General features: G+C 36.8%; 1 protein-coding gene across 6 annotated transcripts in view; it reads left to right on the top strand.

The window, feature by feature from the left end:
- Positions 1-14,611, top strand: part of XRRA1 (X-ray radiation resistance associated 1) — a 147,039-nt gene that overhangs the window by 42,843 nt on the left and 89,585 nt on the right. For all 6 annotated transcript variants that reach the window (XM_033948378.1, XM_033948375.1, XM_033948377.1 and 3 more), the window contains one exon: positions 9,837-9,970. In XM_033948378.1, coding sequence (XP_033804269.1) covers positions 9,837-9,970 — 134 coding nt within the window. The remainder of the gene's footprint in view (positions 1-9,836; positions 9,971-14,611) is intronic.

The following is a 14,611-nucleotide window of genomic DNA, read 5'->3' as shown; positions in this document are numbered from 1 at the left end:
TCTTGGGGTTTAACCAAATTGTTTGAGTTGTTGATTTACTAATTGGAATAGGAGTTAGATTACTTATATATCTTAAAGTTTTCCATGTATCCATGAATATTTTATGTTCTTTGTATAGCCTTGGCATTTTGATACTAACTACATGACTAAGACGTAATGGAAACATAAGTCTCCATTCTAGCCAAAACCAATCTGGGATATTTACAGTGGGCTCTGGGAGGATCCAATACATACCTTGACGTAAAATATAGGCTTGATGATACCTATAGAAGTTGGGAAAATTTACCCCTCCCTCCGCAATTGGTCTTTGTAATGACACTAAAGCAACTCTGGGATTTTTCCCAAGCCAAATAAACTTTGTCAATATTTTATTTAATTTTTTATAAAAAGAATTTTGGAAGAAAACTGGTATCATTCCCATTTGGTAACAGACTACAGGTAATATCATCATTTTAACAGTTTGTATTCTTCCCCACCAAGATAAGTGTAAAGGGTTCCATTGCTCACACATCTCTGTTACTTTTTGTAATAAATTTTTTTCATTAATTTTCATTGTGTCATCTAAATTTTTTGTAATCCAAATTCCTAGATATTTAATAGCATCTTCTTTCCAAACAAAAGAGAATGATTTAAATAAACCTTTTGTGCAATGTATATTTAATGGGAGTACTTCTGATTTGTTCCAATTTATCTTATATCCTGAAAATTTACCAAATTTTTCAATCAGTTCAAGTAAATGTGGAATGGTAGATTCTGGGTTCCTCAAATATAATAATAAGTCATCAGCATAAGCCGATATTTTATATTCTTTATCTGAATGAGGTATACCTTGTATCTCCCTTGCTTGTTGGATTGCTAATATTAAGGGTTCTAAAACAATATCAAACAGCAAAGGAGATAAAGGACATCCTTGTCTAACTCCTCTTTGTAGATTAAATTTTTCTGAAAACGTATTATTGATGTATAATCTAGCAGAAGGGGAGTTATATAGTGTTTGTATCATTTGTGTGAATCCAGGACCTATTCCAAACCAATTCAATGTCTGATACATAAATGTCCATTCTATTCTATCAAAAGCCTTTTCTGCATCTAAAGAAATAGCAAAGGTAGGTTCGTTCATTTTCTTTGTTAAGTATAACATATGGAAAGCTAATCTAGTATTATGAGATGAATGTCTTTGAGCAACAAATCCTGTTTGAGACATACTTATAATATGGGGAAGAGCTTTAGCTAATCTTAATGCAAGTATTTTTGCTAATAATTTTCCATCTACATTTATTAAAGAAATTGGTCTGTAGTCTGATACCAAAGTGGGATCTTTATTTGGCTTTGGTAAAACTATTGTTAATGATTCTGCCATAGTGCCTTTAGTACAACCTTGATTTAGTTGATATTGAAAAAGATTTAGTAAATAGGGTAATAAAAAATTTTGAAAATGTTTATAAAATTCCACTGTATAACCATCACCACCTGGAGCGGATCCAACTCTAAGGGATTTCAAAGCTGTTCCTAATTCTTTTAGTGATATTTGTTCTTCTAAACTTCGTTTTATATGTTCAGGAACCTTTGGACCCTTTAATAATTTCAAGAATTCTAAACCTTCTTTTTCTTTATTTAAATAAGTCTCGGAAGAATAAAGAGATTTATAAAATTTTAGGAATTGTTTTAAGATTGGTTCAATTTTTGTTAATGTATCACCTTTTTCATCTTTTATAGCAATTATTTTTGTTTTCTTTTTTTTCGCTTTTAGGTAATTTGCTAGTATTCTTCCCGACTTATTTGAGTTCCCATAATACAGTGCCTGCTGAGAAAACAAATCTTTTCTTATCATTTTTGATGATATTTCATTGTATTTACCTTTAAGTTTTAATAGTTCTTGTTGTGTGGAATAATTCCATTTTTCTATAAGTTTTAATTCTAAATTTTTTATTTCTTTTTCTAAGTTAATATATTGTTTTTTATTTTGTTTATTAAGATAAGCCGAATATGAAATAATTTGTCCTCTTATTGATGCTTTAAATGCATCCCATAATATTTCTCTAGAAATCTCATCTTTATCATTTATTTGAAAAAATTCTTTCATTTTTATTTGAAAGTTTTCACAGAATTTTGGATCAGCAAGCAATGTATTATCAAACTTCCATATTGGTCTATTTGTATTATGATCTGTGTTTTTAATTTCAATCCATACCCCACCATGATCAGATAAAATTATTGGATCAATGGCAGCTTTTGTTACTTGATGTGCTAGATGTTTTGATATAAAAATATAATCTATTCTTGAAAAAGAATTGTGAACATGAGAACAAAATGAAAATTCCCGTCCATTAAAATGAAGTATACGCCAAATATCTATTAAATCACAAGTTTGTATTAAATTATCTAGGCCCATTGATTTTATATATCTACTTGGGTTTTTATCCAATATAGGATCCATAACAGCATTGAAATCCCCCGCTACTATTAGATTTGAAGTAGCCAGTGGTAAGATCAATTGTTGAAGAGTTTTGAAAAATTCATTTTGGTTCGAATTAGGGGCGTATATATTAATCAGCGTCATGGTAGTATTTCCCATATTCATTTCCACAATTATCCATCTTCCATTAATGTCTGTTGCCTTTAATTTGAATGTAGCATTACATTTTTTATTTACTAGAATAGCAACACCTGCTTTTTTCTTTGTAGCTGGTGAGAAAAAACAATGTTTGACCCATCCTCCTTGTAGTTTACTAGATTCAATATTTGAGAGGTGGGTCTCTTGTATAAAGCATATATCCGCCTCTTGCCTTTTTAAAAATAATAGTGCTTTTTTCTTTTTTATCATATGATTTAGACCATTAACGTTTAAGGATATTATTTTAAGATCCATTTATGTATTTTTGATATATTTTCTTTAAAATTATATGAATTGTTTTCTTAAAATTTTTTTTTTTTCCCCAATATTTAAAATATTTTTTAGAATAACTCTTTTTTTTTTTCTTTACTCCATTTTCTATTGTTTCCCCATTTTCCCTTCCCTCCCTTCCCTCCCCTCCCTTCCCATTTTAATATGACCACTTGGATACGTATATTGAGGTTAGGTGTATATAACTCCTACAAGCTATTTCAATGTATAACTATATTTACTACCATTTTTATTTATTTATTATATTTTCCCTTTTATAGATGTTTTAATTTTATTCTATTTTAAGTTTAAATGATATTAAAAATTGTTTTCTTATTTTAAATATTATGTATGAATTATTTTTATTTTATTTTATTTCTTTATTTTTTAAGGAATTATTGCATATGACATCAATGCCAATCTCAAGTTCAATCAGATATAAGTTCAAAGTGATAATTAATTATAATTGAAATATTATGTCTTATATTTTTAAGGCTTAGGTATATGTTTAAAGACATTCATAAAGGATTAGTATATATTTCCCCAGTCCGTTTAGAATATTTTTTCATTTTAAATTATAATTATATGTTCTTCTAATTTTTTTCAATTAAAGTTGAAAGTTCCGCCTTTATATCGAACTCTATATTTGTGTTTCATATTAAATCTCTATGTTTTATTAAATTAAATATAAATTTAAATATTAATACATATATAGCATTCGATAATAAGTTCTTGTTTAAGATGTCATTGGCTGTTCATGTTGATCGAGGAAATCTTGAAGTTTTGTAGGATCTGAAAAGTTTTGAGTTTTGTTGGCTATGGTGATTTTCATTACTGCTGGATAAAGAAGGCCGAATCTTGCCCCTAGAGCTCGTAGTTGGGGTCTCATGTCTAGGAATTGTTTTCTTCGTGATGCAGTTTCTTTTGCAAAGTCAGGGACAATGTGGATTCTTGCATCCTGACATTTGAGGTTTTTATTTTCTTTTGCAAGTTGGCAGATTTCTACTGCTTGTTGGTGTCTCAAAAGTTTAAATATTAATGTTCTTGGTCTTGATTGAAGATTTTTATTCTGTGTTGGAATTCTGTGTGCTCTTTCTATTTCTAATGGAGTTTTGAATTTTAAAGGTAGTATTTTAGGTAGAAATTGTTCCAGGAATGTTATAGGGTCATTTTTTTCTACCCCTTCTGGAATCCCGATGATCCTTAAATTATTTCTTCTTTCTCTATTTCGGCTATCTTCCAAGTCTCTTTTAATTTCTTCAACTTCTTTCCATATTATTTTAGATTTTCTCATGTCTGTATTCAGTTGTTCTGTATTGTTTTCTAGGTCATTTATTTTATCTTCAACTATATCCACTCTTTTGGTGAGAAGTGCGGCATCTTCAATTGCTTTTTTTAGTTTTTTATTGCTGTCTAATACTATTTCTTTAATTTGTCTCAATTCTTCCATGACGTCAGGGCTTTCATCTGATGGCAATGGAACTTTTGAGGGTGTGTTATTTGGCTCTGGTTTTGATCTTTTATTGCTGCTACCAATACCTGAACCACTTGCTTCTGAATCACATTTGTTTTGTTTTTTAGATGTCATCTTCTGTTATTTTTCTCTTCTCTTTATCTTTGCTTTTCTTCACTGTCTCTTTGTATCAGTTTCAATATTTTGTCTCTTATCTCTTTTCTTTTGAATCTTCAATTTATGTTTTTACTATTTGCTATATCAAAAAATTTTTTTGTCCCAATCTTATTTTTAGATCAGATTTAAAAAATTTTTATAATATTCTTAGAGCAACTGTGAGTTATTTGACTCAAGTTCTATTGCTGTGAATACAAAAATTTTTGGTAGTCCTTCTCTTTGTTCTTTACCTTCAAGCCTTATCTCAGCCTCTATGAAGGCATTAATATTCAAATTAGCAGTCTTTCTTTCCTTAGATTTTTAGATATAGCTGTTCAATCTTTTTACAGATTTATTTTAATAAATCCATTATTCATTTTTTGTTGATACTTTTCTTCAGCGCTAAAAATCAGTATTTTTTTTTTCTCTCCTTTTATTAGCCCAATCGCAGCTCTTATCAAGGAGAACAATATTCCATCCAGTATATTTTTAGTATTTTTGATGTAAATTTTCAGTTTTCAGCGTTTCTTAATTATCTCGATGTTACTTTTCTTCAAGTATTTCTTTTTTTTTTCTCCTCTTATAAGCCCAATCGCAGCTTCTATTGAGGAGAGCACTATTTCATTCAGTATATTTTCTTTTTTTTACTGATGTATATATTTTTCAGTTTTCTGCACCTCTCATTTCTTAAGGTAAAAAAACCGTTAAACCTTTATTCTGCCCAAGCGCTGAAAAAAAAAAACCGACAATCTCCTATATCATAGGTTTCTTTCAATTTCAACCGTGGAGATCAGTATCTATATTATATTTATATTATATTATTTCAACCGCCGTTTTCCTCGTAAAATTGGCAGCAAGGCTCCTGTTCAAAGCTGCCTGCTGAGGAAATAAAAAAAAACCGTTGCTAAGTAGGTTTTCGCAGGATACTTCGCTTTATCTCTGGCAGATAAAACAGCCAATCTCTATAGTATGTCAGGAAGCAGCTATCCTACATATTAGTTAAAGAGGAAGATTTTATCTTTAAATAGCTCACCGGCAGTTTTCAAGTTCCGTTAATCTCCAGCCTTTTACATCTTTCTTCTCAGATATAAAAACGGGACTTTTACTTCCACTTTTTTATATTTAAAACGTTTCTACGTCTCAGTTAATGAGTTAGATTTTAAGTTCTCTCTCTCAAGTTTGTAGGAAATTATTTATTTTGTAGTAATTTCTGTTAAATATGCTTGTTTATACGGAGCTTCTCCTTCACCCGACCGTCATCATCCGCGTCCAAGCCACGCCCCCTCTTTCCTTTATTTTAACAACTCCCTATTATTGTAACTTTTCCCCCTTTTCCTTAAGTCATGTATGTATCGTTTATATCCTGTATTTTTGAACTATTTTGTAAGTTTCTTATATTAAAATTGTATCATGTACATCGCCTAGAATTTATAATAGGCGATTCATCAAAAACTGAATAAACTTGAAACTTGAACTTATCGCAGTTCAATAAAAAGAGAGAAAAGTCTAATAGATGTTGGCATTGTCATCTCGAAGCAGGGACTCTAGATCATTTATTATTCTATTGTCCATTTATTTTGGCTTTTTGGAAATCAATATGGGGTCAAATAAATTGTTTATTAGAAAACCCGGTGGCGTTATCATATGATACTGTATTATATGGTATGCCAATGAGGGCTAAGAGCCAAATATCTTCAAAAAATAATAAGCTTTTACATATTATGACAGGGGTAAAGCAAATCACAAGTAATTGGAAAAATTGGAATAGACTGAACTACAATTTCTGGTGGAATTCTTTATGTCATATATATAAAATGGAAAAGGTAATAGCTCCACAGCAGGGGTATTTAAGAAAATTTCAGGATGTTTGGGAGCCTTTAACAAATTATTGTAATGAGTAGTACATGTCCAAGATTGGGGGTGGGGGGAGAGGGTTTGGTCTTTTTATAATTGTAAGGAATATTTTATTATATGATATATGTATGTTATATTTTTGATATGGAAGGGAGGGTGATAAACTTTTTAAAAGGGATTATTGCAGAATATTAAGTGTTGTATTAAAATGTTTTTATTTGCTGAGACACTTATTGTAAGTTTTAAAAATGAATAAAGATATATTAAAAAAGAAAAGAGAGAAAAGTCTTAAGAAAAATCTTACAGCAGAAAGCCAGGCACCAGACTTCATAAGAGAATATTTTTGAAGATCTAGAACTAAGTTTCCAAGTTTCTTATGTATTTGATTACCGTATTTTCACGCATATAACGCGCGCGTTATACACGATTTTACAAACCGTGCATAACCTTGCGCGTTATACGCGTGAGCGCGTTTTACAACTTTTTTTTTCCAATCCGATCGGCATCCCCCCTGCGAACCGGCATCCTCCCCCCCCCGCGATCCTACATCCCCCCAGCACCAAACATCTCTTACCCAATTGGGCACCGGCACCAGCACCAATGCACAGGACGTGCCAGTGCCTGAAGATCCTCCCTCGTTGGTTTGGGCTGGGCTGGGCGGTGCGATGCAGGAGAGATAATCCTTCTTCCTGCGCCGGGCTGGACTAGGCTTTGAGCATTTGCGCATGCTCAAAGCCTTCTGGTCTCGCTCTCTCCGAGATTCTCGATCTCGGAGAGAGCGAGACCAGAAGGCTTTGAGCATGCGCAAATGCTCAAAGCCTAGTTCAGCCCGGCGCAGGAAGAAGGATTATCTCTCCTGCATCGCACCGCCCAGCCCAGCCCAGCCCAGCCCAGCCCAAACCAACGAGGGAGGATCTTCGGGCACTGGCACGTCCTGTGCATTGGTGCTGGTGCCGGTGCCCAATCGGGTAAGAGATGTTTGGTGCTGGGGGGATGTAGGATCGCGGGGGAGGGGGGGTGACGCGAGCGAGGGGGGAGGATGCCGGTTCGCAGGGGGGATGCCGGATCGGATTGAAAAAAAAAAGTTGTAAAACGCGGGTAAGCGAGCGGGGGGGGGGAGGATGCCGGTTCGGAGTAAGCGGGAGGAGGTTTTAGCATGCGCGGTATACGCGTGTGCGCGCTATATTAAATTTTTTAAACATAAATTTGTGTTCCCCGCGCGCTATACCCGTGTGCGCGTTTTACACGGGTGCGCGTTATATGCGTGAAAATACGGTAATTGCTTATTCAAAATTCTAAGCAATGTACAAAATGTTAAAATATCGTATTATAATAATCAAAGGGAAATGTACTATTTAAATATGACGGATGAGACAAAACATATGATACAAAAGGAAAGGAATAGGAAAATAAATACAAGTTAAAAATAGTAAAGAAAACGAATAAGGGAAAAAACAATAGGAAAGGGGAAAGCAGAAAGCTTCAAAGAGTTTGAGAACCAGGGCTCAGATTGTAGCGAGTGCAACCCAAGCTCATATTCAGGGAGCGGAGGAATGGCCTACTGGTTAGAGTAGCTGCCTCAGCACCCTGAGGTTGTGAGTTTGATTCCCACTGCAGCCCCTTGTAACTCTGGATAGAGAATGACACGGGGACAATTTTGTCCCCTTCCCCGCAGAAACTCAATTTCTCCGTTTTGTCCCCGTGAGTTTTGTCACTGTCCCTTGCTCCATTCCTGTAAACTCTGCCTTAACCGCACAAGCCTTGAACACTTATGATTTGAAAGTGTTTGAGGCTTGTACAGAAGAGAATGGAGCTCAGGCATTGGTGGAATGAGGCATTATGACATCACAATCTCAGCTCTAGAATGTTGCTACTTAGGATTTGAAAGTGTCTGAGGCTTGTGCAGAGATGAGAACGGAGCTTGCAGAAATGGGACAGGACAAGAAAATGAGTTCCCGCAGGGATGGGGTAAAATTTGTCTCCATGTCATTCTCTAGTCCCTCCTAAGTTAACCTCCTAAATTTTGTGCCTATTTTTAGCCAAACATTTCAGCTGAAAATTCAACTTAATTTAGGAGCTTAAAAGTTATGCTTACAAGTTTAAGCTTGACATTTGTTTGCATAGCTATATGAGCCTAATGCTGAATATCAGTGCCAAGCACCTTTTTTTTCTCTGCCTTAAATCCACCCTTGTGACCACCCACTTTTTATGCTCCTAAATTTAAGAGTTTAAGGCCCGATATTGCTGACCAGTTAAATCACATGGTCAGAGCTAGCCACTGATATTCAGCGGAATTTAACTGGCTAGGTACCGCTGAATTTCACAGTTAGCGCTGAACTCAAAGCTGGCTCTGGTGGAGGCATTCTGGGGGCAGAGTCTGTACTTGGCTGATATTCAGTCCTTAAGCGGTCAGGTTTACCATATAAACATGGTGCCGAATATCAGCTATGCTTAAAAGTAAGCAGATATTCAAGGCCAGAGCCCGCCCAGGTCCAGGCTTTGAATATCCAGGAGTGAGCAAAAGCACTCGCTGCCTATGGCTGAATATTGACTGCATAGTGAAATTTTGAGTACCAATGTATGCACTCAGCCATAGCAAACTTTCAAAGAGGCTAATTTACGAGCATAACTTTTAAAGTTTGAAGCATAAATCCTGTGTTGACAGCAAGATTTCTCAGGAACACAGTCCTTCCCATCTCTTCAAGCTATGGCACTAAGGGGTCCTTTTATTAAGCTGTGGTAAAAAGTGACCTTAGCATGCCCTTGCACAGGTTTTTCCTGCATACCACAGCTGTAAAAATGGCCTTTTTATTTTTTTGTGTTTATGCTGCACAATCAATTAAAAAATACCATCACCCATTTTGTAGCTATTCCTGTGCTAACCAGTTAGTTTTCATTAATGTAGCTGTGCTAACTGATTTGCCCATTCTCACTCCCCCTTTAAAAAACTGTGAAACATGTGCACATTTGGCAGTCCTACTGTATGCCATTTCAAGCTGCATTAGGTGTGTTACTGCCTAATGCATCTTAATAAAAGGGCCCCAAACGGAGGTGCTGAAGAGACTGCCGCACACACGAAGGGCTACGCGTGGTCAGAATTGACACTAGTTCTGGCTCTGGGAGAGCTGTTCTTGTCAGTACCTGATCAATCCTGCTGTCTCCGGAAGACTGAGCCAAAAACCACTTTTTCCTTTTTGATCTCATTTTTGCAACTATTTATTTATTTATATTCCGCTCTATCAAAATATTTCTAGGTGGATTCCAATTTAACATACATAATAAAAAAAAAGAAAAGAAAACGGTACAGTCTTATCTAAAATCAATAAATGGCATCAGAAATCTACATATTAATCAACTTGCATATCTTGCCTAAATCAGTCTTAATTCTGATATTGAAAAGCAATCTAGAGAGAGTAATTAGTGCCAGTTGTGATGGCTGTTATTTCTAATTAATGGTATTCTACATGAAGTTCTTCTTTCTGAATCTAGTTTTTGGACATTTCATACAATTTTCTGACTTCAGAAGATTTTCTGTCATTAAGTGTTCTGCCTCGACTCCGAATCCTTTACCTCACAGGAAATGGACTTGCCTCTCTTCCACCTGAAATGGCTTTCTCAGAATCGTAAGTTATTCAGTTTGCAGAGTAACCATTACATTTTACATTACATTGTGCTTGTTGACCGCGTAACCACAAGTTCAACATGGTTTACAAAAGACTATTAACAATAGCATAGTACAAAATGAGTTAATTAATCAGATATTTGGAAAAAAAGTAGGTCTTCAGCTGTATTCTAAAATGTTTATAAGAATGGGCTGTGAGCAATAACACTCAGAATTCTTTATCATGAGAGGCTGCTTGGTACGCTAGTGTAGGATCAAGACATTTTTTTACTTCTACAGCCTTGGACTGAAAGAAAGTTTAACAAGGGAGAGTTTTTCTACTGTGTTTATATGAAGCTAAAGAGAATCTATTCACCAAATAAGAAGGAGCTGATCCATACAGTACTTTACAGCAAAAATAACCCAGCTTAAACAGCACCCTGGGATTCCATAGAAAGCCAATGCAATTCACAGTAATAAAATGTGACATGGTTGTATTTCTTCAGGCCGTAGATCAGCGTGTCCGCTGTGTTCTGTATTAGTATCAGTCTCCCTAATTCTTTCTTAGTGATTGTCAGGTAGCCAATGTTGCAGTAATTGAGAATACTCAGTAATAGTGATTGTCCTAATAGTTGAAAAGCAGCAAACTCAAAATAAGATTTAATTGTTCTAAACCTCCATAAAGTGAAATAACTTTTGCGTCCTACTGCATTTATCTGAGTCTTCAGAGTGAAATGCTGATCTAAAACAACTCCTAATATTTTAATCGTAGAATGAATTGTATATGTAGTTGAATTTGTACTAATGGAGGATTCAGAGGGAGTTTTGTTAAGAGATGCCACAAAAAATTTACTGTATTTTTTGCTCCATTAGACGCACTTATCCCCCCCAAAAGTGGGTGAAAATTAGGGTGCGTCTTATGGAGCGAATACCCAAACTGCCCCCCCCCCCCGGTTACCTATTTTTAGTGCGGCCGCCCTCCCTCGCTGGAAGCGGCACCCTCAGCTGGCTAGCAGGCGGCAGGCAGGCCCTGGCCCTCTTCCTCCTCCCTGCTGCCCCCTGTGCGAACCTTTTTTTTTAACTTCTGTTCGCGGCAAGGCTGGCTGCTGCCTGGTTCCCGCCGCTTCCTCTCAGAACTGCCGGCTGACGCGGCTGCCTCCCGTTCTCTCGCGGCATAGCGGTGCACCAGGTTGCCTACCTGGTCCCGCACCGCTTCCCGCAAGAATGATGGTCCTACATCCACTTCATACCAAGCCACTGGAATCGATTGCCCCAAAAGATCAGATCCCATGAAGGACTCCTCAACTTTAGAAAAGCAATAAAAACATACCTCTTAACCTAACCCCCTGCCCTTGACCAATAGACTACAAAGAAATGCATATTGGTACCAGAATCAGTATGTGTCACTTAAGGTAAACTGTATATTATATATATTAATATTAGACACCTGGTATGTGTCAAGTTAGAATAAAAACTTCTATCGTAAACTTGTACTTAAATTATGTATGTTTCACCTGTAACCCATTCTAACATAAGAACATAAGAATTGCCACTGTTGGATCAGACCAATGGTCCATCGTGCCCAACAGTCCACTCGCGCGGCAGCCCTTGGGTCAAAGACCAGTGCTCTAACCGAGTCTAGCTTTACCTGCGTACGTTCTAGTTCAGCAGGAACTTGTCTAAGCTCTTGGGGGACAATGGGATGGAAAACTACTTAAATAAAATAAATGAATAGCTCCTAGAGGTCAATGGTTAGACAGAGAAATTTTCATTGGCTCCTGGAAATGGGAAAAGGGGACAATGTCTGGAAAGCAATGCACTGTATACTAATGCTCAAAGTAAGGAAAACAGAATTCTGGATCTAGAAGCAGTGATGGAAGAAGAGGAGTTGGATATAGTGGCGATCATGGAAACCATGACTGGGACGTAGTTATACTGGCCTATAATCTGTTCAGGAAAGACAGGGTAGGAAGGAAAGGAGGGGGAGTAGCGTTATGTTAAAGATCATATTAAAACCACACCATTGCAGGATCTGCAGGGCAAGGAAGAGGCACTGTGGATCAATTTAGAAAGAGGGAATGGTAAATATATTTACACTGGTGTGATATGCAGGCCTCCATCACAGATGGAAGAAGTGGACAGAAATTTAATAGTAGACATTCAGAATATATTTTTAAAAGGGGAAGTTTTACTAATAGGTGGTTTTAACATGCCGGATGTTGATTCGGGGGTATCCCTATTGCAGGGTATTCTAGAATTAGGGAGATCCTGGATTCTCTATAAGAAGAACTGTTCCAGCAGTAGGTAATGGAAACCACATGGGATGGGGGTCATACTGGACTTAATGCTTACAAATGGGGAAAGTGTTTCTGATGTTACAGTGGGTGATCATCTGGCATCCAGTTCATTCAAAAGTAAAGGCTCTAGATTTTTAAAAAAACTAACTTTGTTCAGATGGGGGTTTATGTCAAGGAATTGTCTGGATGGGAATGCATGGAAGGAATAGAAATGCAGTGGGAAAAACTGAAAGGAGTTACTATAAGGGTGACATCTTTTTGTGAGGCAAGTAAGTAAAAGTAAGAGGAATAGAAGGCTGCTTTGGTTCTCAAAAGTAGTAGTTAAGAAGGTAAGGAATAAGAGGTTAGCTTTCATAAACTACAAAAGATCACAGAAAGAGGAAGACAGGCAAACATATCTGGAAAAGTTAAGAGAGGCTGGTCGAGAAGTCAGGAAAGCAAAAATACAAATGGAAGAAAAAATAGCTGACACAGTAAAATGGGGAGACAAAACATTTTTTAGATATATCCATGATAGGAAGAAGTACAAAAGTGGCATTGTGAGACTCAAAAGTGAAGGGGAGGAATATGTAAGCTGATAAAGAAAAGGATGAATTGCTTAACAAATATTTCTGTTCTGTGTTTACGGCTGAAGATCCGGGAGTGTGACCACAGAAGACAAATGCGAATAGGGATGGTTGAGTAGGAGACCCTAATTGATTTTCACAGGGTTGTGTTCATGAGGAGCTAGCTAAATTAAAGGTAGATAAAGTGATGGGGGCCAGATGGTGTACATCCAAGGGTGCTGAAGGAACTTAGGGAAGTTCTGGTGGCTCCACTGACTGACCTTTTGAATGCTTCTCTAGAGTTGGGAGTGTTACCGGAGGACTGGAGAAGGGCGGATGTGGTCCCTTTACACAGGTGGTTTCAAACTCAAAGCCTTTGCAGGGCCACATTTTGGATTTGTAGGTACTTGGAGGCCTCAGAAAAAAATAGTTAATGTCTTATTAAAGAAATGAAAATTTTGCATGAGGTAAAACCCATTATAATTTATAAATCTTTCCTTTTGGCTAAGTTTTAATAATAATACAGTATAGTAATTTATAGCTAAAGACACATGATCAAGAAACTGTTTTATTTTACTTTTGTGATTATGATAAACATACCAAGGGCCTCAAAATAGTACCTGAAGAAACACATGTGGCCACCGGGCCATGAGTTTGAGACCACTGCTCTACACAAAAGTGGAAGTAAGGAAGAAGTAGCAAATTACAGGCCAGTAAGTGTGACTTCTGTGGTAAGCAAATGAATGGAAACGCTTTTAAAACAGAGAATGGTGAAGTTTCTGTAATCTGGTGGATTACAGGACCAGAGGCAACATGGATTCACTAGAAGTAGGTCTTGTCAGATAAATCTGATCAATTTCTTTGACTGGGTGACCAGAGAATTGGATAGAAGATGTGCGCTAGATGTGGTGTATTTAGATTTTAGCAAAGCCTTTGACAGTGTTCCACACAGACGTCTAATAAATAAACTGAGTGCCCTTAGGATGGGTCCCACAATGATAGGCTGGGTCAGGAACTGGTTAAGTGGAAGATGGCAGAGGGTAGTGGTCAATGGAGATTGCTCTGAGAAAAAGGGATGTTACCAGTGGTGTGCCTTAAGGTTCTATTCTTGGGCCTGTTCTTTTTAACATTTTTATAAGCGATATTGCTGAAGGGCTTCTTTGCAGATGATACCAAAATCTGCAAAAGTAGACACCCCAGATGGTGTAAATGACATGAAGGAAGGTTGAAGAATGGTCTGAAATTTGGCAGCTATAATTTAATGCTAAGAAATGCAAAGGATGGAGTCAGTCCAGAGGAAGGCTACTATAATGGTGTGTGGTCTTCAACATGAGGCGTATAGGGACACAGTCTTAAAGATCTCAATCTGTATACTTTGGAAGAAAGGCGGGAGAGGGGGGAGATATGATAGAGACATTTAAATACCTATTTGGTGTGAATGCGCATGAGTTGAGTCTCTTTCATTTGAAAGGAAACTCTGGAATGAGAGGGCATAGGATGAAGTTAAGAGGTGATAGGCTCCAGAGTAATCAAAGGAAATACTTTTTTACAGAAAGGGTGATAGATGCGTGGAACAGTCTCCCGGAAGAGGTGGTGGAAAAGGAGACTGTGTCTAAATTCAAGAGGGCCTGGGATAGGCACGTGGGATCTCTCAGAGAGAGAAAGAGATAATGGTTACTGTGGATGGGCAGACTAGATGGGCCATTTGGCCTTTATCTACCATCATGTGCGACTGTGCGACTGAAAGAAATCTCCCGCCTCTTGCCTGGGCTGGGCCTTGAGCATCTGCGCAGAGAACGAGATCTCGGAGAGAACGAGAGC

The sequence above is a fragment of the Geotrypetes seraphini genome, chromosome 6, assembly GCF_902459505.1.
Source record: "Geotrypetes seraphini chromosome 6, aGeoSer1.1, whole genome shotgun sequence".
NCBI lineage: Eukaryota > Metazoa > Chordata > Amphibia > Gymnophiona > Dermophiidae > Geotrypetes > Geotrypetes seraphini.
Note: the sequence above shows the minus strand (reverse complement) of the source record. Positions and strands in the feature narration are given on the sequence as shown.